Source organism: Lissotriton helveticus, chromosome 7, assembly GCF_964261635.1.
Source record: "Lissotriton helveticus chromosome 7, aLisHel1.1, whole genome shotgun sequence".
NCBI classification, from domain to species: Eukaryota; Metazoa; Chordata; class Amphibia; order Caudata; family Salamandridae; genus Lissotriton; species Lissotriton helveticus.
The window spans coordinates 1,579,052,004-1,579,074,018 of record NC_136068.1 but is presented as its reverse complement, the minus strand read 5'-3'; the positions used below and the strand labels follow the sequence as shown (position 1 = coordinate 1,579,074,018).

The 22,015-nt window shown below is 43.0% G+C and overlaps 1 protein-coding gene across 1 annotated transcript; it reads right to left on the bottom strand.

Moving 5' to 3' along the window:
• Positions 1-1,184: 1,184 nt before the first annotated feature.
• Positions 1,185-18,720, bottom strand: LOC144769583 (prolactin-2-like). Its single transcript, XM_078653743.1, has 5 exons — positions 18,663-18,720; positions 17,091-17,272; positions 13,829-13,936; positions 12,202-12,381; positions 1,185-1,511 (listed from the first exon to the last, which is right to left on the bottom strand). Exons 1-5 carry the CDS (start codon positions 18,718-18,720, stop codon positions 1,323-1,325), a joined length of 717 nt encoding a protein of 238 aa, XP_078509869.1. The 3' UTR covers positions 1,185-1,322.
• Positions 18,721-22,015: the final 3,295 nt, after the last annotated feature.

The following is a 22,015-nucleotide window of genomic DNA, read 5'->3' as shown; positions in this document are numbered from 1 at the left end:
AAAAGTTTTAGAAATTCAACAGTTTTTCTCCAAACATCAGCTTACAAGTTCTGAAAATGTGCAGATTTTCGTCTAGAATATACACTCTCAATGTTGGTATACATATAATAATTCAACCAAGAAAACGCTTTTAATTAGGATGGCTGGGGTGCAAACAGGAGAGCTACTTTCAGGTAGCCGGGAAGCTACCAGTAGCTTACAAGCTATTGGTTGGAGACGCCAGGACTACACAGACATCTGGGTGATAATGTAATGGAGACACAGCATGTCTCTGAATTTAACCAAACCTCTGATGCAGTCAGTATCTGCGCTCTGAAATAATCCAAGAATTCAAGATTTTTTCCAGTGGCTCTGTATTTGTTGGAAAACCCCATGTTTGTAACTGCAGATATTCGGATTGCATCCTAAGAAATACTGTTCACAGTCAAAGTTTAAAAGCATTTACATTAACAAAGTAACAAAATGTTTGCATAATAAATATTTTTTTATTTAAAAATGGTTGTGCAATCATAAACAACAAATTTGGAATCCTGCATGGAAGTGGTTTGTTGCTGCTGGACAAAGGGGAGTGGTTCAGGGCAAGAGTATCCTCGAGGCAAAGACAGCCCCTGTGAGCATCTTATTATAGGGCGGATCGGGGAGAACAGGGCAGTACGCAATGCAGCGAGACATAGGAAGATTAGGAGGCAGGGCAGTGCAAGACAGAGCCACCTGTTCAAACATCTACTTTCAAAACAGACATTCAAAGAGTGAAGTTTCGGACAAGAGAAACCATGGTCACATCACACTAGAAAGAGGAACACAGAATAAAAGATGGAGAGCGATATAGTGGTATGCACTGATTAGAGACAGGTGGGGTACAGCAGGCCTGAAAAACCGCTCCATCTTTTAGCCTTTCTCTATATATCTCGAGAGAGGGAGAGGATGAGAGATGGAAAGTGATCTCATGGGATATACCTACCCGGGGAGGGGGGTCGGGGAGGGGGCACTGCTGGCTGAACAACCCCTGTTGGTTACAGACTGAGATTGTGGTCCATCTTCAAGAGATGAACACTTATGCTAAGACAAGGTAGATATGAAGAACTGAGATATCCGGGTCCGGGACATTGTAATGGAAGGAGACTCTATAGTCAATTATGTGTTTTCTGAGCGAGGATGCTTGAGGCAGCGAAGGTTATAGAAGGATGACAGAAGGGAACTCTAAACTGAATGAGAAAACTTGTTTAAATCCTGATCTGGTGAGCTGCTCGGTGAGACACTGCCACACAGCGATGGCAGCCAAGGTGCCTGTGTCTGCGACTGGAGTAGAGAGGAACTGTCTGCTAGCAGCTGCCTTTATGCGCCAGGCGACATTTGAGAAGTTTCAGATAGTTGTCGATCTTGTGCGAGTCCCTTCGGAAGCAGTGCAGCAGATGGTAGAAGGCAAACAGGCGGGAATTGTCATCAGCCACATCTGTATCAGCCGGCCCCAGCCACTGAGGGAAAACAGTGTGCCCTGGAGCACTCTGAAGCTAAACCGGAAAAGAGAAGTTTTTAGTTATTAAACATTTTCTATACTCCTAAGAATCATTTTGCCACCTCCATTCCATGTGTATTTGTTTTTGTTTTGTTTTACACTTGATCTGTGGGTAAACATGCATGCTTGAATGTCATCCAGGTCTAGTAGATCTCTAGGCTTCTAAATCTTAGAGTGTAAGCCCTGGGCGGGTAGGAGACCTTTCCTTGTCACAGAAGTGATCGTGCTGGAAACAAGAGGACAAACCCTCAATTCTCTGTTTTCCGGGTGACACCACTGGCAGTAGTTAAAATGAACAAGAACAACGAGAAGCTGGAGAAGAAGCCACCCCCTACCTATGCCTACAGGTACTATAATGATCTAGATTGTGCAAGTAGTCTAAGACCTAGCTCTGTTAAACCAATTGCCGTACCTGCCAAGTGACTTGGATTTACTCGAGATACCCAACATGCTGCCATAAAAACAGAGAAAAGCTGGTACCAGCTCTCTCTTCTAAAGAAAGTGAAACCGTTCTTCCAGAAAGCGACTTCTGAACTGCTTTCCAGCACTTGTATCCTAGCATCTGGATGGTGGTCACACCCTGCTCGATGGTCTTCTAGTCTGTACATTGCCACCCTTTAACGATATCCTTCACACCTCAGCACATCTCCTCCAGGGCCTGAAGGACTTTAATCATCTAACACCCATCCTGCTAGAACAGCATTGCCTCCCTTTGCTGGCCCGCATCATCCTCAAACTAACTGCATCATTTACAAATCCATTATGATCAGCACCACCGCTTATATTGAAAAGAATCTCACAGTCTCTGGTGCTTCTTAGCAAACTTGCAGCTAGAACAGCATCGAATTGGAGATTAAGGAGTTTAAAAAATAAAATACAAGGCAGCAGTCCCTTTCCATCTATGCTCCCAGGATTTGGCACGACATCCCTGTATCCCCTAGGCCCCTCCAAGCCCTTCTCCAATTTATAAAATAGTTAAAGACACACCTTTTTAAAGGTCATTATTATGCATTAACAGTCCACAAACCAGCTACCTTTCCTATCACTCCTTGACCCTGTACAGTGCTCTACTGCTGTTTGGCTAATTTTGCGCTGCAGAATTACCACATACATATGTAAAGATTTACACCGTGACTAATTGGTAGCGGGCTCAGAAGCAAAATGTAGGATTACATTTATTCTCAGAATTGGGCTGGAGTATAGCCACACCAACTGCATTTTTAAATGTTTCTAGGTTGTAGGAGACTGTACTTTTCTGAAAATGGGGCAGACTGGCAAACATTCCCCTTATGTCCCCAGCCACTGTACTACTACAATACTGCCTAGCCTCAGCTGCCACTGGAGATTCTGGTAAAGTGTTGACATAGTGTGGTGTCTCCATTGGTGATGAAGTGGTACAAATTCTTAAGGTGTTGGTTTAGCCACTAGGCCACTGTGTTATCACTTGAATAACCCCCCCCCCCTTCAAACGTATGGCTGTCTGCTCCAGAATTTCATTAATACAAGTTCCCAAGGCATGTAAAACTTCTGACCTTGGCTCAGAGTTTCCTCTGTGACTTAGAGTGATGAAGGCCCAATTGCATTGTCTCAATGAGACTGGACTACAATAACCCCTCTGCCTACGTTTGCAATCCACACTGTTCTGGAACACCAGAGTTTGGGTATTGGTTCTCGCCTTGGTATTAACAGTTGTACATATGTGAACAGGAATCAGTTACAACAGCCTTGGGGTGAGGGGCAGAAGGGGGGTCTCACAGCCTACAATATACTTATGTGTCGATAACGCACTAAATACCCATCCACATACTGCTAACCCCCTACAATGAGAGGTAGGGACGGTGTGGGTCAAAAAGTACCCGTTAGCCCCTGTACGACTAGAGGTGCCTTAAGTGTAAACATTAACACACAATGGTATTTTACTGTTATGCGATGATACTTTTATCAGCCTCTGACAATGACTCCCAAGTTGTTGCTGTGTGATAACCATGACTCAGTAACTCCAATGTTCATGTTATTGACCCTGGGGTGTGAATGCTACAGCTTTCTGATGTAAATTCAATAAAGACATAGAAAGAAAAAAAATCAGGTGTTCATATTTAGCCCACCAGCATTCCAGCCTGCACCTGTTATCAACAGCAGCTTTTTCGCAGCCCTTGACATTCCACCAGATGAGTAGTTCTAAAGCCAGCTCTGGTGTTGCTTCCTATCCACTTCTGGGCTTCAGTCTTCACTATCACAAAGGGGTCTTTCTTGTAAGCCCGGTAGGTGAAATCTGCTCCGTTCACGGAGTATGCGTAGTTATCCGCACTCAGCGAAGCACGCAGAGTGTTTCCCTTGCTCGCGCTCCCCAGCGTCAAGTTGGCGATTGCGAGCGAGAAAAATTCACCAGCAGGCGCGATTTCTCAATGCGGCCGGTCAGATTTCTCAATGCGGGCTGTTGCCGGTGGTCGGGACCGCTCGCATTGAGAAACCAGCTTGCATTGAAAAAGTTGCGTTCAAGTAGAAAATGTACTCGCGTGGCAGAAAAGAAGCAGCGCCCTCTTGCACTGTGCATGGTGCCATTCGCGTTGATTTTCATGTGCCGGACAAACACCCGGTGCTGAAAATCAATGTGAACAGGCATGGCCAAGCGCACTCCGCCGCTTGCAGAACTCCGTGTTGCGCGGCAGAGTTATTTGGTCCGTGAACTCTTCCCAGATTTACTTTCTTGCCAGAACTTGTTTTGTAACCATTAACAAATCTGTCTGTCTCTAATACTTGCTCACTCTACACACTGATGGTTGTCCCCAGGAAGCAAGCGATTAATTTGTTAAATATTTTGTTGTTGATGTACGCACATTCATAATTGTCTAATTGTCTTAAGCCGTACGGAACTCCCTTGAACTGGGTTTTAGATTACTGTATCATCATGACTGTGATGTACAGTGGCCACAGGTATGCACATCTGTAGCAGGAGAGCGATAACCTAAGGAATAGCAGGCCTGCAATATGCAGGGTTAGAGAAATTGCAAGATGTAGGCAACAAATAGCGTAGTTCAGTTCAATCAATCAATCAGTATAAATCACAAATCTAAACCAGTAAACCTCACCAACAAATGAATTAAGGTCCTAATGGAAGCAGACAGAAATCTGCTGACATGCCAAGTCAATACTATGTAAAATTAACAAATGTATCTACTGGGATAAGAAACCTAGTGAACAAGTGACGCATATAATTTGCTTAAAACATAAAATTCAAGACTGTTTTTGAAGTTGCGTCACAAGGACAGAAGTTTAAAACATCAGACTCTGAACTCCCCTTTAGAAATACAACGGAATAATGCAAAATATCCATTCCATTCTTTTAAAGGGGAACGGTCCCAGGTATTATGAACATAGTTGAATATAGTTCCATAGATTCCTGTGTTTTGATAAAAACCAAGGATTTGGCAGTAGCCTTCAAAAGTTAAAGTGACCCTTCGTATATTTTTTTCATTTGATAAAAAGTGTTCATAGCCTTTTTTTTAAATCTGATTTCGTTATGGTCTCGGGACTAGCAAAAGGATTGGAGCACACCAGCTCTTGACAAAGTAATTTATTTTATAACTTAGCCATGTACAATACAGATACAAATTCAGAGTAGTCTTTAACTAGTCTTAGGCTGCACAATGACTAGACCAGATAGATAACAAGAACAGAAGCAGGGCAAAAATAATTGAAGCCTGCAAGTAGGAAAGACCCACTTCTTGGTGGAATAATGTGAACTACTCTGCAGGAGTGCTATTAACCATCAACAAAATAGTTTTTCATCGAACTGTAAAACTCTGGAATCGACAAAGCCCTAACATTTTGGTGTAGCAGACTTCGTGTTGTATACCGTAACCATATATGGTAGAGATATTGAACCCAATCTGGAGGAGTAGTTACCAACATTAGCCTTTAAGGATTCATAAGACCTTCTTGATGACAGGTTTTGAGTACAACAGGTATTGTTATCAAAGATGATCTGCAAGTACAAGGAAATATGAAACTTCCCAAAATCATGATTATGAACAGAAAAGTGTGGGACTTATTAAGCCTGGGCCCTTATACCATGACATAAGATTGTGAATAGTTTGTGATCAGATCTCGCCAATCTATATGGGATATAACGTTTTTAAGAACTTTGTAAAGGCCATTATCCCTGTTGGCCATCAAATTGACATAATCTGTGTACTAAAGAGTGGAAATTAGTTTATATTTCACTGACGGTGTGCCCTGGCTTATTTCCAATAAGGTGGTTTTGGGAGCATTAATGTATAAAACGAACTAGAATGGGGCAAACACAACCTTGGAAGCCCCAAGATAGTCTTAAAGACTCCCTGTATTCACCCTTTATTCCATAACTTACCCTGGTGCACATGTTACAAAGTAAGTGCTGTAGAAAGGTGGCAATGCCGATGTTGACCCCCTTATCACCAGGTAATGACCAAAGTTTAGATCTGTTGAGTCTATCAAAAGCCTATTTGATGTCAATGAAAGCCAGATGAATGAGACCTGTTTTATTGCTGTATACTTAACTATATGGAGGTGGAGATTCTGACACTATGCTACTGTCCCCAAATCAGCTCTTAAACCATACTGTACCTCAGAAAAAATATTTTTCTCCTTTGCCCTAGTGGGTCAAGGATGAGTCACCCAGCCTCCTTAAACACCAATTTTAAACCTGTCTGGACACTCACTTTCTCATCAGAATATATGGTCCAGCGCCGACACAGACTGGGCGCCTGCCCTTTTTAGGGTGCTAAAGTATAGGCATTTTTGTGTCTCCGGCATATTCAATTAAGTCCTGAGGATGATTCCCATATTGTAAGGAGGGATGGAAACGCTGTCGACTAATAGTACCATGACTATTGAATATGTTCTATAAATAAGTTATGCTAGCATTGGTTCTCTAAACTGACATGTGACTTCCTTGTCAACAGGTGAGGACTAAAGTTTAGATTTGTTGAGTCTATCAAAAGCGTATTTGATGTCCATGAAAGCCGGATGAATGAGACATGTTTTATTGATGTATACTTAGCTATAAGGAGGTGGAAATTCTGACACTGTTCTACTGTCCCGAAACCAGCTTTTAAACCATACTGTACCTCAGAAAAATATTTTTCTCCTCTGCCCTGGTCAGTAGTTGTTCCAGGATGACGCACTAAGCCACCTTAACCACCAAATCGATTAGACATATGGAAGCATGGGTCAACTCTTTTGCCCTCTTTGAAAACAGGAATAATGATAGGCTGGAACCAAGAGACCCGGATGGTGGAACTACTTCCAGCGTTAAGTACTCTAGTGACTATGGTGGCCCATTAATCAATGTTGGTCTTAAAGATATACTTGGGTTAGTAAGCCATTCAGTGACATACGAATCTGAACAAATTGGTATAGGTTTAAATAGCTGTATAAGAAAATCACATTTAGTCAAAAATGGTTGATATTTGACAGGGTTGTGAAACGCTGAAGAGTCCAGGACCTCCAGGGAACACATTTTTTGTCATTCTTGTAAGTTAATAGAGTGTAGTAGTGACCAACGAATGATGCTAAACAACAAAAAAAACTGATGTAAGCTAGCATTGGCATCATAAAGTTATAACAGTTGAGATAAAGTGGAGTGAAGAAAGTCTAGCAAGTTTGAAAATAGAGTGAAAATGGATAAGTAATAATACAAGAAAGGAAAAGGTATGAAAATCTTGTAATGGGACGCACTTAGGAGAAACAGTGTGTGGCTTGACGCTCAGTTTATAGGAGCTAGGTATTGCAACCTTTCAGATCAGAGTCATAATATGGGGTGAAGTAATAATTTATAGATGTAGAGAAGAGTTGCTAGAGACTAAATCTTCCCAGGAGCAGGAGAACAGGGAGTAAAGCGTTATACTAACAACGAGTGCAGACGTTGTGGGATAAGGCCCCCAGTATGGTTGTTTCTAAAGGACACATTATTTAGGCGATTTACATTTTTAAAAAAGAGGGAGCATTCTTGATAGTGTGAGGGCATTCCAGATTCTAGGGTCATTTTCAGATAAGGGCCTTGAAATCATAGTCATTATAAAACGTACAGTTGGGACTTATGCCATTCAGATCTTATGGCTCTGCATGCCTCACTTGTGAGCCTTTTGAGGAAGGCAAAATGTCATCGATCAAGTTTTAAATAATGACGAGAAACCTTACAGCAGCATGAAGAACAACTTTTAGTGGAGTCGGCCTATTTTTCAGGAGGCTGGTGAGATTAGTAAACCCATAGTCCAGTCACAAACTATCCATCCCCTTAAGTGCTAGTTTCAAATCCTAAGGAGAGAGGACATGTTGTAGATTCCTGGATTCAGGACGTGTAAACTGGCAGATGTGTCCCTTGAGGTTTAGGAGCATGGATCACCCTTTTTGCAGGGCAAGGTGCATCATTCAGTCCTGACATGGTCCATGCTTTCTCAATATTAACAGCTTTTTTTAGTTCCAAAGCTACAGGAAGTCATACGGACGGAATGAGTGCTTTCTGCCCGTGGCTTGCATATTTAGGAACATCATTCCGTAAAACTTTCACTATTTTTTTTTTTATTGAATTGCTCCTACATTATCTTCAAATCAATTGTAATGTAGGTGCAAAGATTCTGTATATAAATTAGCTCAGACCCTGCAAGTATCTGTCAACTGGAGTTTAAAATGTCTTCTGGACATGGGGCTATCCAAGATTTACTCATAACCATGGATCTCGCAAAGGGGTTATGTTGTCTGGCAGGATAGTATTGACAAGAATAATCGAATTGTCGGTCTCCTAAAAGAATAATTAGAGAGGGCCCCGCCCCTGTTCTCTTTACAAGAATGTCTGGGTAAAATATGATGAGGTGCATTGCACAGGTGCTTACAATGTTTGATACCCTGTACTCTTATGGGATAGAGGGATTCTTCCTTGTGAAAATCCAGATATTAGTCCCTCAGCTTTCCTGGTTTTCTTGACATTAACAATTTAAAAACGCTAAACAAGAAAAATATAAAATAGAAACCAGGTGCAACCCATGTAACAAACAAGAGAAAATAATAAATTGCACCCCACTTAGACAACCTGTAGGCTAGCTCGATACGATTCGTCAGAGTGTGCCCGTGATTGCTAAGTTTGGACCTATTAAAAGAGTACCTCCCCCTCATAGTGAGAATGTAACAGTTCAGTAAGAGCAACCAAGACCTGTTATAGGCTTTCTGTGGCCATTGACCAGATCTACTAAATGGGTCTGGTGCTAAAGAAGCATGCTGAAATGTTGGCCTCATTTTGAAACAACTAAAATAACTTCATCTTGGAACATTGGTAACCTTTCTGGCATCGCCACTTTGAGGCCACCATAAACATTCCACATCCAGCAAACAATTTGGGAAACGTTAAAGTTGGGCAGCTGTAAGGCTTTCTAAAATCACATAACTGGTTGTCCTTATGCAAATCCGACTTTAATTCTCTGCATATGAGAGAAACAACACTATTAAACACCTGGGAAGTGGATAGTGGGGTGATTTGGTCGGTAGGCAGCTACATTGGTCTTAACCAGTCTGTTTGCTCTTTGACCCCATGGACCTATCGCATCTTAGACTGGCTATGGTGTGTAAGTCTACAGATAGAATGCTTAAGAGATGTTGTATCTGGCTGCTTATGACGAGGAGGGACCATTTTCAGCCTTTCTATAATTTGTTCTGTAGGGCCCCTCGGTCATTCTCGATTGACCCCTATATTCAGCCTTTCTATATATGCCCCCCTCTTTCAGGTGTTGGAGGTTCCTAGTGTTAAGTTACAGTCCTAGACAGGTGGCAACTATCTATTATTTCATGTATCGCCCAGAAGGACTTCGATGTAGACTCTTGAGTAAGGATATTGTGGATCTATATTGCTGTCATTTTTCTGACCTTTAAAGCCCTTGCTTAATGAGAGAGAGAACTCACATTTTGTACCAATGTGAAAAACAAGGAATTGATTTTTGTTGTTGCCATAAATTTTCTACTATACATTTCTGCTGTTTATAAACCTTCTAAGGCAGATCCTGCTATTGCTGCTGCAGAGTCACAGTTCTGCATTTTGAGTGTAGCCTTCAGTTCGAGCTTCAGTTATACTTACTCTTTGCATAGAAGGTTTATTAAATATTTGGTGGCTAAGCTTTAAGTTGCACAAAATGCTGACTTTGATCATAGTTAGCATTTGCGTACAAATATCCATGTCTCCTGAGGCATGGCATGACTGCACAAGCACATCAATAGTTCGGTCATAATCCACAGTTTAAGCAAATAAAAACTGTTTATTCCACTATTTTTGTCTCATTCGTGGGAAAATAGTGACTTTTTTTCAGTGCTTAATTTGAGCTGGTGGTTTTCGCTGTTTAGCACCGGCCCTTTAATTGTCAACACCAGCGCTTGTGACAGTCTGCCACAAGATGGCGCTGTCTGGCTAAGTTAGAGATGACCACAACACAGTTAATTAAATATACATAAAAATTAATATTACATGCTGCCCAAGCCATTTTTATAGCTTTAGGGGCCTGTAATAGTCCGAAATGTCACACTTGTAGGAGCGTTATGGGAGCAATGTGTGGTGCAAACTGTAGTGGCTTCCTGACGAGAGCCTGGCTCTTTTTTTTTTTTACACAAATTAAGCACTGCTTTTATTGTTACCCAATGAATGTCTGTCACACCTGGGATACTAATCCCAAAATGTGTGTGTCTGCCATGAGGTGCTCAGGAGGCCACTGCAGACTCTAAGCGTCATGAATTCAGATCCTCTCTTCATAGACACCAGTAGTCACTAGCCGTAAAATGGTGGTGTCAGCGGCATGTGAGAGTAAAGAAGTCCTAATAAGGAACTACCATCTTTACAACGAAAGGAATGAACATTGAAAGCCTGCAAATGGTCATTATTACAATTACATTGGTAAAGGTTGAAATTAGACGTAAGATTAGAAATATAGTAAGTGTTATTAATAGGGTTGGGGTCGCAGAAAGCTGTGAGGATTGATGCTAACTTTTCGCCATAGCCACATTCGTTGTTAGGAGCTCATCTCTGTTTTACAACATAATGCAGAATGAGTAAGTTCTCTTTATGAACTCTTCGTATTTCTCGGGCATTACAACCAATCCTTTCATAAAGATATATATATAGATATATATATATATATATATATACATACATATAAATACATATAATGAATGTATATAAGATTTTTAAAGCGCAGACTTAGCCCAGGGGCATCAAGGCGCTGCGGACAGAGATCAATGTATCAAAGTTTATAAGTTACTAGGGCTAAAGGATTAAGGGAGACGGGAGCAAGAGAAAAGCCAGGTCTTCAAAGATTTCCCGAAGGAAGAATGTATTTCCAAAGTGGAGATTGAGAGAGGAAGCAGATTCCACAAGTTGGCGCCTATCAGCGAGAACGCCTTCCTCCCCAAATGACTTTCCTAAACCTAGAAACTGTCACCCAATTCATACTAGCAGATCTCAAGTTTTTGCTTGGGATGTATCTGTGAATCATTTTATTAATGCCTTCAGAACCCCTATTGTGAATGGCCTTGTGTACCAGGCATAGTGTCTTGAACACAATTCTCCTCCCAAGCGGGAGCCATGAAGGCTCCTACTGGTGGCTGAGACCGCGTAAAATTTAGGGAGACCCATCACCAGCCTAGCGGCTGCATTCTGCACCAGTTGGAGTCGATGCAGGAGTCCCTTATTTATCCCTAAATAAAGGGCATTGCAGTAATCCAACCTGGATACCACAAGGGCGACCACTGCCTGTTTCCGAGCTGGAAGGGAGAGAATACGGAAGATCTTCCTAAGAGTCCATATCATCCCAAAGCATGTTGAAACAGTTCTATTTATTTGTGACTTTAATGACAAAGAGGAGTCTACAATAATGCCTAGATTATTGGCACTGAGACAGGGGACAGGGCAGGCTCCTAGAGAAATAGGCCACCAGGCCTCTGATCAAATATCCAGCTTGTCTCCAAAAATGAAAACCTCAGTTTTGTCCCCATTGAGTCTGAGATAATTCTCCACCATCCATGCAGCCACCGCTTGCATGTAATTTTTAAAATTTGCTGCTGAGGCTCAGACACTCTATGAGATGGAAATCAGAATCTGAGTGTCATCAGCATAGGATAGGACTTCTAAACCAAAAGACCTAACCACAGCGGCGAGCGGGGCTACATAGATATAGATATATAGTGTGTGCAGGCACTTGGTCTATATACGAACGGAAAATGCAGCATTTATCCACAGAATAGCTATTTAGCAAGTGCCAGATTGGTTGACGTGATAACCTTGTCCTCGCAACAGGAACTAGAAATGTGAGCCTTCCAGTGCTCCTTCTGTGATACGAGTAGCCCAGTGCAACATATGTCCTTTGTAGTGTTTTATCTTTGTTTTAAAGCATGGAATAGAGAATGCCATAAGGGTCTGAATGAGGTCAGAGGGACTTGAATGCGGTGTGGGATGAGTGGCCCTTTATGGATGTCACTTCTGGCAAGTGAGTAAACCGTGATTCATACATGATCACCCTGTGAATAAAGTACTCTTTATACTTGCAGCCTTCCTTGCTTCTCTCCATAAATAAAGTGAAGTATATGTGTTTATTTGAAAGGGTTTATAGTTTCCTGCTAATGAAGGAGCGAATATCGGTGCTCTACAGATGTATCATCCACCTAATACTCACTCTGCCAGCAATCTTCTCCATCCCTTCCAGGAGACGCTTGGTTTGCTCCTCCATTTCCATCGCCTTCAGGACGGTGGTGTCCGGAGCATCCGCGAAGGTCTGTGCCTGGGTGGACAAGTGAAGCAGGGGGACATTCCAGGAGCGCAGCAGCCTCAGCACCAGGTGCATCAGTTCCTCATGCTGGGGGGAGACAGAAAACATTGCTTTTCCAACAAGAGCCAACAATGTGGGTTCTAGAATAGTTGTTTGACTTCTGTGGACCACGTTAATCATTACTGGAAACCAGGGACCGCTGCTTTATCATATTTGGAATCCAGGGACCCCGGCTGTAACATTATTGGAATTCAGGTGCCCCCACTAAGTCATTATTGAAAGGTGGGGACCCTGGCTAACCATTTTCGATTATTTCAACCTCAAAACAATATCCCAAAAAAACTACAGAAAGAAGTCTTGAAACAAGTATACAAATAATGATATATTTTATTTAATTCACAAATATATATTAAATTTTTTATTTTAATTTTAATGGGAAGGTTAGAGCATTTCAAAATTAAATTTAGGCTACTCAACATCTATACTATATTCTGATTGATGCATTTGTACTGCTCCTACAATCAACTGGACGATACTAATGACATTTTTAGCCTCCAATTTCAAATTCCTTTGGATTTAAAAACCTTTTTCATTTTTTTATTTTACATTTTGCTTCTTTATTGATATACACTTTATTAATCTGTTAATACTATTTAATTTTCTAAGCAGTCACAGACCAGCAGAGAAGACTTTGCAGATACCCAGAGATCCCCGGACCGCAGGTTAAGAAACACTGTTCTAGAACATTGTGCGCTGACGCCATCTTGGGTTTTGAGATGTATTGTGGCATTATTCAGCGGGTTGCCCATTTTCATTAAAGTTGGCATCCCTGCCAGATTAGTGCTTATTTACTGGAAAAAAGGCGACAAACCTGCCTCTAAGTCTGCATCACCCACAAAGCTCATCATACAAAAAAAACAAATACCTAGAAACCAAACTTTCCAGAGCAGGTAGACGGCGGGCACTGAGAAGTTCCAACTCACTTCTTCTCATACCCTCTAAAAAAAGTAACACCCAGGCGCATGCTTTCTCAGGAAATGCCCCAAGGATATGGAACCCACTCCCCAAAGACCTCCGCTGCAACCCCTCCTTTTCTTGCTTTAAACAAGTCCTCCACTCTGTGCTACTTAACAGCGGCTGCAACACACATACAAGTTGATCCAGGTTTCCCAGAGACCTTGCCCCACTCTACAGACACTCTCATGGTGATCTCCTGACCCAGTCAGTCCCTACTTTGGCACTAACGTCACTATCTTTTTGGTGTATTGCTATGTACTTTGCCTGGTGGTTCTCACTATTTTAATGTTTTGGATATACTTCCCTTTAACTGCATTTGATCCACTGGTATCCTCACATGTACCTTGAATTAACATACGCTCACAAGCTCTTCTACGTCAGGGCTACCTAGCGCTATATAAAACTCTTAAAAAATGTTTTTTTAAAAGAGTGCAGCGCGCTGCCTGTATTACCATGGATGCCAGAGGTACCTGTTTACTCAACACCCTCCTCCTCTTCAATTCCCCTTTCTACTCACGTCAATCTGCAAGGCCTGCTCCTTATCCTCAGGGGTGCCCAGGGACGAGGTGTGGCAGCTGTTGATGGCTTTAGAAAGGAACTGTTGGCCTCGCCCGTAACGTTCATCCTGCAAGAAAGTAGGACACATGGTTCTCTGCCTGGTCGTTTGCAGATCTGGTGAGACAATGGTCATAGCGTTCCAGCTCTTCACTTACATCACTTTTACTCGTCACGGGTTATCCCTAAACAACTATTTCACGATTCACAAGCTTATTTCTCAAGCCTTCATCATATTGCGATTCTGGTACTGGCATTCCCGCCTAGGATGCTCTTAGGTGTTGTGATGTTCTCAAAATGGGAAAGTGCACAGGAGCAGAGATTAGTGGGATTAAAGATCACATAGGAGCGACTGCTATGGTGAGTTCTCTAGGTTTCCGTGGGTTATGCATATTAGGTCGTATACATATAAAAGTCACTGAGAACTTAATTAGACCCTAACTTTTAAACAGCTCTTTTGAATCATTTTTTATTTGTTCTTCTGTATGGACCAGCTACAAGCACTTTCGTCACAAAGGTGTGCAAAGCTTGGCGCTATAAGAAATCTCTTGACTAGGACTTGTAGTATCATATATTTTGTCCTTCTCACCTTTCTCGTCATCCCTTTCCCCATCAATTTTTCTATAGGAGTTAAAGGTGCTTTGCTTATGTAGCAATAGCACTAAAGTACCACTAACAATGTAACAAATGGTATAGAAGGCCAGGTAAATAGTGATAGAAAATACACAAACGCAGGTCTACCCACGACTATATGTACTGCCATTTTCAGTTGAAAAAATTGACCCGGTGCATTTTTTGTTTCTTCTTTCCTACTCACAAGGAGGGACCACAATCTCTGCCTTGCTGCTGTGCAACCAAACCTTTATGACTAGTATATGAATAAAGAAGGCTGCACCACTTGCATAGAAAGAGTCACCTTTGGCCATGGGAACGCCTTTAGCTTAAGGCATTGATAGGAACATATGCCTGAAGAATGCAAGCTTGCCAGGGAGAAGAACATCTGTGCAAGATTGGGTTTTGAGAGGGTTTTAGCGTGAATACAAGGAATTGACCATTGCAAGGGCCTCCTGGGCACAGAAAGAGAAACTGAAAGACGGCTGGGCGGGTTGATTTGATGGATTTTGTTCCAAAGGTTTAGCTTGCCCACTAAGGGCTAGATGTACAAAGATCAGAATAGTGATTTCCTAATTCCGATTTGTTTGCAATTAGGAATTCGCTATTCCTACTGTATTCATAGTTGGTCGCAAATAGACCTACCCCGGGGATATTAATGGGGTAGGTCGCAAATTGCGACCCACTACTATTAGCTGCCATCACATGGATGATGGCCTGCTGGGGTCAGCAGACCACCATGTCTGTGATTGCTTTTAAATAAGGCAACCTTTTATTTTTTGTAAACACAACCGGTTTTACGTAAAGGAAAACTGGTTGCGTTTAAAAAGCAAAAAATTAAACATTAAAGTTTCATTTTTTATGGGTAGGCAGTGGTCTGTAGAAACACTGCCTGCTCTTGGAAGGTATTTTTCTAACCATTCTCAAAGGGGAAGGGGTCCCTTGCGGACTCCTTCCTATTGAAGAATAGGTTATCACCATTTTTCAAATGGCAGCATATTGGGAATGGTTTCCGTCCAAATTTTGGACGCAAAACATTTGTATATACCATTTAAATTCGGTATTAGGAAAGGACACCCTCAACACTCACCTTCCGAATACCAAATCACAAAACCCAAATAGTGATTCAGTAACAAGTTATAGAATCGCAATTTGGGCATTGTGCATCCAAAAAAGCATTTTTGATGTCGCAAATGTCTCGATTCTGCGATTCGGACCGTTTGCAACTAAAGAAATGCTTCGTATATCTATACCTAAATGTATTACTTGAATGACGTGAGCATCCATGTGTTCACATTGAGAGACGATGTTGCTCTTGTGGGAGAGGTGGAGCTCCATGCTTTTTGATTGCATGACTGTCAGAAAGAGTGACTTCTCACAATACCCTTTGAAGACTTCCTTAAACTTGCAGAGACTGCTTTGAACTTAGTCTTCTCTCCACAATATCAAGCTTTTCATTAGCCCAGAGATGAGACTCTCTTCATGGTGCTATGTCTACCCTACAGTGGTGATGCTTGCTGGTCTAACAAAAATATTGCTAGGTCATCTGAAACCCGTAGACTACGCTTCTGCCCAACTCTTCACTAGTGAGCAGAGGGCTGAGCACATAGCAACTCTAAGGCTTTTACTACTCTCCCTTGGGCATTGCTTCTCCTTCAATGTGTCCTGCATCACCTGCACCTCCCAATCTGTTAACCGTTTACAAAAACTGTAAGTTGGTTGTATTCATGGGAGACCTCATTACTAAGCTAACACCTTCAGAACAGTTTCTTTGATCTTTTTATGATTATCTTCTAATTGGCTGGTCTAAGCAAGCCATCCGTGGTGTTTACATTGAGTTCTCAGGATATGTTCTCTTTTATATATTGCTACTAGGTTATTCTGTGCCACCAGGTGAATGTTTTATATAAAAACAGTAATAGCATTATATAAACATTTTTGGGCCAAGATCCCCACCCCCCAGTCCGGCCCTAAAATAATTTGTTGGGACACTCCTCCTCAAAATTTCCTATTTTCTCTGAATTATTTTGTACTATTTAACTTTTCAGACATTGCATGTTATTCAGTATTCCCTTTTGAAGCATCTTCTGGCAGGTACTTGGGCAAAATGCAATATGTTTCCAGTGTTAAGGAACTTGTCCCACATGTATTGCCTTGTCGTGCTGCTGATTGGAGGCATAGGGTACCATTTACTCACAGTTTTATTTCATGTGTTGCACAACCTCGCCCCATTGCAGTCTCTGACCTACTGACCATTAGCTTGAGCTGGAAATACCCTGGGAAGATTTCCCAGTCTGAGGCGAGGCCTGTCAGTTTGGGTGGAGCAGCCATGTAAAGCTAATGGTCATGGCCACGATGGTTGATTCAACTGCCAAGTGAAACAGTGGTGTCAAGGTAACCGGTACTGGTTTGACACCCCTTCTTTGGAGGCAGAGCTGTGTGGAAAGCTAGTATTATCACCCATTACGTCAGGATTTCTGCTTATCAGCTCTTTGATAACGGTTTACTGTAGGTTACACATTCATAAAGTTGAAAAGCTTTTTCAAGATCCCGCCCTCCTCCAACAGTGCTCTTGCCCTGAAGACAGCTTAGCCGTGGTAGTGCATACTCACAAAGTCCTCAAACACTTCCGTCGAGAGGGCGTGGATGTAGTGCGAAAGTTTCACTGCCCTGTCGAAGAGGTCTCCGATTAAGATCTGGCACTGGGCAGGCCCACCGGAGCAAATGGGGACGGAGACAACACCCTTCCTTATGAGTAATACATTGAAGACGAGCAGAACTGCTAGTAGTGTACCTGGAAGGACAAAAGGTAGATGAGAGGTACCAAAACACTGCATTACACAAAACAGCCTCACTCGGGGCTTCACCCATGCACCTCCTTCAGAGCATCCACTGTTTTTGCACGGAGGCCCATGCACCTGCCGCTCTTCCTATGCACCTCTCCCATGACCGGCAACTCCTGCGCTCATTCTAGCCCAAAACCCTTGGACTCCTTTCTTGAATCACAGAACGGACCTGTATCAAAACCTGCCTATTCCCACCCATTGTATTGGAAACTATCATCTCTTCATGCTTGCACATGCTGTAGCTCATTGTAATGGCCCTCATACACGTTGTGTAGCCGAGGTGGGCTCTGCAAGTGTGTGCACAGGCATAACATTGGTTGAACTGGCCCCTGCCAGAGACTTGTGATGAACAAGGCTTTGAGGCAACCGTAGCTATGTTTCCGCTTTAGTGAAGCCTTGGCAGCTCGCGGGTTGCTCACATGTGCTAGTGTAATATTTTCTACTGCAGTACCAGGTAACAGTGCACACCAGCCATAGACTATGCATGGCGATATGCGTAGACATTTTTATGTGTGAATGATCCTAGACTGAGCATGTGCATAGGCGTATAATCAAGCACGTAGATACTCATTTCATATGCAGATGTCCAACGTTAGCAACTGAATAACTGCACCACAACTACTGTCCATCAATAACCAAAACCATCATTGATAATCATCATCATCAATAAATACACCACAACTACTGTCCATCATCAACTCCATTGATAATGAACATCATCAACAATCATCATCATCGATAATCAACATCATCAATAAATACACCACAACTACTGTCCATCATCAACTCCATTGATAATGAACATCATCAACAATCGTCATCATCGATAATCAACATCATCAATAAATGCACCACAACTGTCCCTCATCAGCTCCTTCACTTCGCCACAGTGAGGCAGCCATCTTGAAAATTCACCCGGATCCTTACGGATATTTTACTGGTGTGTGCAGACTGGGGAGGACCGTGCCGGGCCCTGACTACACCACGGGGCTTATTCATTTCTGATTCCAAGGTGGGCAGTCTTTGGCCAGGTGCAAATGGCACATCTGTCCTTTGCCCACCCGCAAATTATGTGCTTAAGCGAAATCTTGGACCCCAATTCTCTGCTACTGACTGCCACGACTGATAAATACGCTTCCCGTGCCTAACCAGTGTGCCAAGTTCTCCCCAAAGGACAGCAGAGGGGAGAAAGGGGCATAGACCATGGACGTCAATTCACCGAAGTGACAGGGGTAGTGGAAGTGACATCACACGCCCTTTGACTTCCACTTTCACTCAAAAAACATACACAAATTCACACATATACATACACTCTGTCATACTTAAACACACTCTCACCTGCAAGCACGCGCACAACATCCATTGAAAAGCATGTTTTAACAACATCAGCTGCCATGGAAGGGCAAGTTCCAGCTTACTGTACTCCACTTTTATTACACTATTAGTGAATAATATATTTTATTTATTCACTATTCACTATAAAACAAATTGACAGAAAATAAAGAGAGTGGAGCCCCAGCTGCCCCTGTGTTCCTGGCACTAAATTTGCCACCTCTGAAGCCAGGGGTCGCAAAGACAGTGCTAGGGGTAGCAAAGGGCAAGCCAGGTGTCGCAGCTGCGACCCCTGGCGCCCCTAAATGATGTCCATGGCATAGATCATTCTTTTATCAGTAGGGTTTTATTATGTTTGAACCAGCCACAGTCAGCACCCAGACCGCTTGGCACGGATCCTATACACAGGTCTAAGGTCATGTGACGCAGAACAATAAATGTAAAGAATGATAAAGCAGGCAGCCGATCATACAATGAAGATGAGAAACCTGTGAAAAGAAATAGAGACCCACAGTAAAACGGTTCTGGGGTGCCAGGGGGAAAGGTCTGTAACAAACACGCGAGGTTCAGGGCAGTGCAGCATACGGGGCCCCAGACAACTTTCCTGTCAGTATAGGTCTCGCTTACAGACGAGAAAAGAGGGGGGGTAGGGGGGGGGGGGGGGTGCTGTGACATGCTACAGAGGGGAATGTTCCATTTTAAACCTAATTATTAACCTCTGACTGCCAGCTAAGATTGTTTTCTTGTGTCGGTCGTGCTTCAATGACATCACTTCGAGGCAGGTGTGACCAGCTGTTCGTGGCGCTCTATAAATTATCTCATGTATATGTACCTATAATATATATATATACACATGTATAAGCACCATTAACGCAAGGCAAGAGACCGCTGTCTTTATCGTTCTCTATTGTGCTTTTTAAAATCCAAAAAAAAGACTTATTTCAAAAGCAAAAGAGAAAAGAAGGTGAAAGACAAGTGGCAGTTGTATCGCAGCTGGCCTGTTTAATTAGGTTGCAATGGGGCAACATGCATGGCTTTTAGGCGCTAAGCTGAGTTACAAAGCCCACGCGCTAACACGCTCTTCCACGTTTCCAGATGCACCCTTTCAAGTCCTGCAGTTCATTATATGTGCGCTCCCTAAAGATGCACTGGTGTTCCATCCTTCTACTCTGCCCATTCCCCACTATTACAACATATAGAAATGGACTTTTCTCCTCCTGACGGAGTCACGCCCGCAGGTGCCCTCTTAGAATGCCCCCATCATCGGGTGCAGACGTGGTACCTGCCAGTGAAGTCCCCATGGTAGTCGCGATCATGGCTGCAGACTGGTTCCCCTCTCCTCCGATGGCCCTCAGAGTCCTGGTTCTTGCGCTCTCCCCTTCCCATGGCGTGGACGAACACTTTATACCCGCACAAGCGGTGCTGGCCTATGCGTGCTTCATGCCTGTGACATCAGATGGTAATCAGAAACATACAGCAGCGCTCCATATTCACGAGATGCTCCTCTGCCTGGGCAGGCTGTGCTCATCACCAAGGCTTGGTTGAAGGAAATGATCTAATTACTGTAATTTGTGCCTAAGCTCTGGGCTTTAGGAGAGGGCCTCTGGTCGCCCCCTGGCCCGCCGCCTCTCCCGCCACGGCTCTGCTTGGAGAGGCCTTGCTGTGGCCTGGTCTGCCATGCTGTCATGAGCTGGTCTAGCCTACCTGTACCTAGCTGGGGCATAGGCAGTCACCTGCACATGGCTGGAGCCAGGACACACCATGGGGGAGCAGTGGGAGCTCTAAAGGGCTTGAGCTTCGGGCATCTTGCCTGTCGCTGTACACCGACCCCAAACATATGGGGTTAATAAAACATCTGAAAGCCATTTGTTCTTCAGTGCCTCTGGGCCATGGTCTGTCAAGAAGGGCTTTGCAGCATTGGTGGCACTTTGCATTCTGGCTCCTTTCCAATCCTCATAATGGACCATAACGTGATTCTGGCCTGTTATTTTGATCCCATTCCCCACTTGTGTAAAACTCAGTAAATTCTTCTGAAATATCTCGCATTACTGATGCAGCGCTATAGAGGAGGCGTGCACGTTCAGAAGAAACTGTTGGAACCCGAAGTTGAGGGATTCTAACCTCATCTCTTTGTGGTCCGATTCCTGCTCAAAAAGATGGCTTCTCGTGTAGTGTTTGGACCACACGCCCCTTTTCTGTTTTCAGGAGTTTTTTGGTTTGGAAGCTAACAGCACTATAGTGCTCTGAAGTGGCTCTTAAAACATAGCAAGTGATCGCAGTTACGACAACCCTCTTCCAAACTACCCTTAGAGAAGCCATTCCAAGATGTCCTCCTTTCATGTGCCTCCTGTAGAAAGCCACTGCTTGGGTCCTGATGAGGCCACAAGTCCGGCATATGAAGGGATAAGGCACCGAATTCTTTTGATCTTCAAGTGCTTTACTGTGAAATTTGAGGTACTGTCGCTAGCTCATCACTATCAGGGGACTCCGGCCTGCTGGCACCTAGGACAGTGGGAGCAGCCTACAAGAAGGCATTCTATTCTTCTCGCGATGTACTGGCGCTCAAATTGGTGAGAACTGCTCCTCGTTGCCATGGTGACGCGCGTGAAGTTGGCCAATGGCGTAAAATGGAGGACTTCAAATGAGCTGCTTTTGGTCCAAGTCTGTGAGGCAGGTGCTCCTGCTGGCAATACCTGTTTTGAACACCTATCTTGATAACTACCGGAAATTCGGTGTCTGCTGAGAGTGCCTTTGCCACTATTTTTCTAAAGTTTTATATTGCACTGTTCAGTGCTTACCTAAAAGTTCAGGCTTCCCAAGACAGAACTGATTGATTGAACCCTGCAAGCCTCTCCAGTGGCTCCATCGTTAAAACATCTAGTTCATCTGATCCTACACAGGCTGCCCTGCAGATGCATATTGTTCGATTTCTCCTGACTCTGAAAGTAGGCTACCTCTCTCATTCAAATAATGAAAGATTTTCAAATGAGCTGCAGTTTAATGACGATTATCTTTCTCCATATATATATATATATATAAAACCAATTTCTACTTTTTAGCCATTGCCAGTCCTGTGTAGCAGAGCAATACAGTGATTTAAGTCACATACATGAATATTTTTGCAAAGTCTGACCTGCCAACTCACCATGGGCTACATGTATGAAACCATTTTGCATTGGCAAACAGTGCATATCGCTACATTTGACTGTTTGCGAATGCAAAAGAGCCTTTCAAGATGTAGGAAATGCTTTGTAGTCGCAATTTTAGATAATCGCAAAACATTGCGATTACCTAAAACTGTGACTACAAATAGGGAATCAGTTTGCGATTCCCTAAGCACATGTACCAAGTATTTCCTA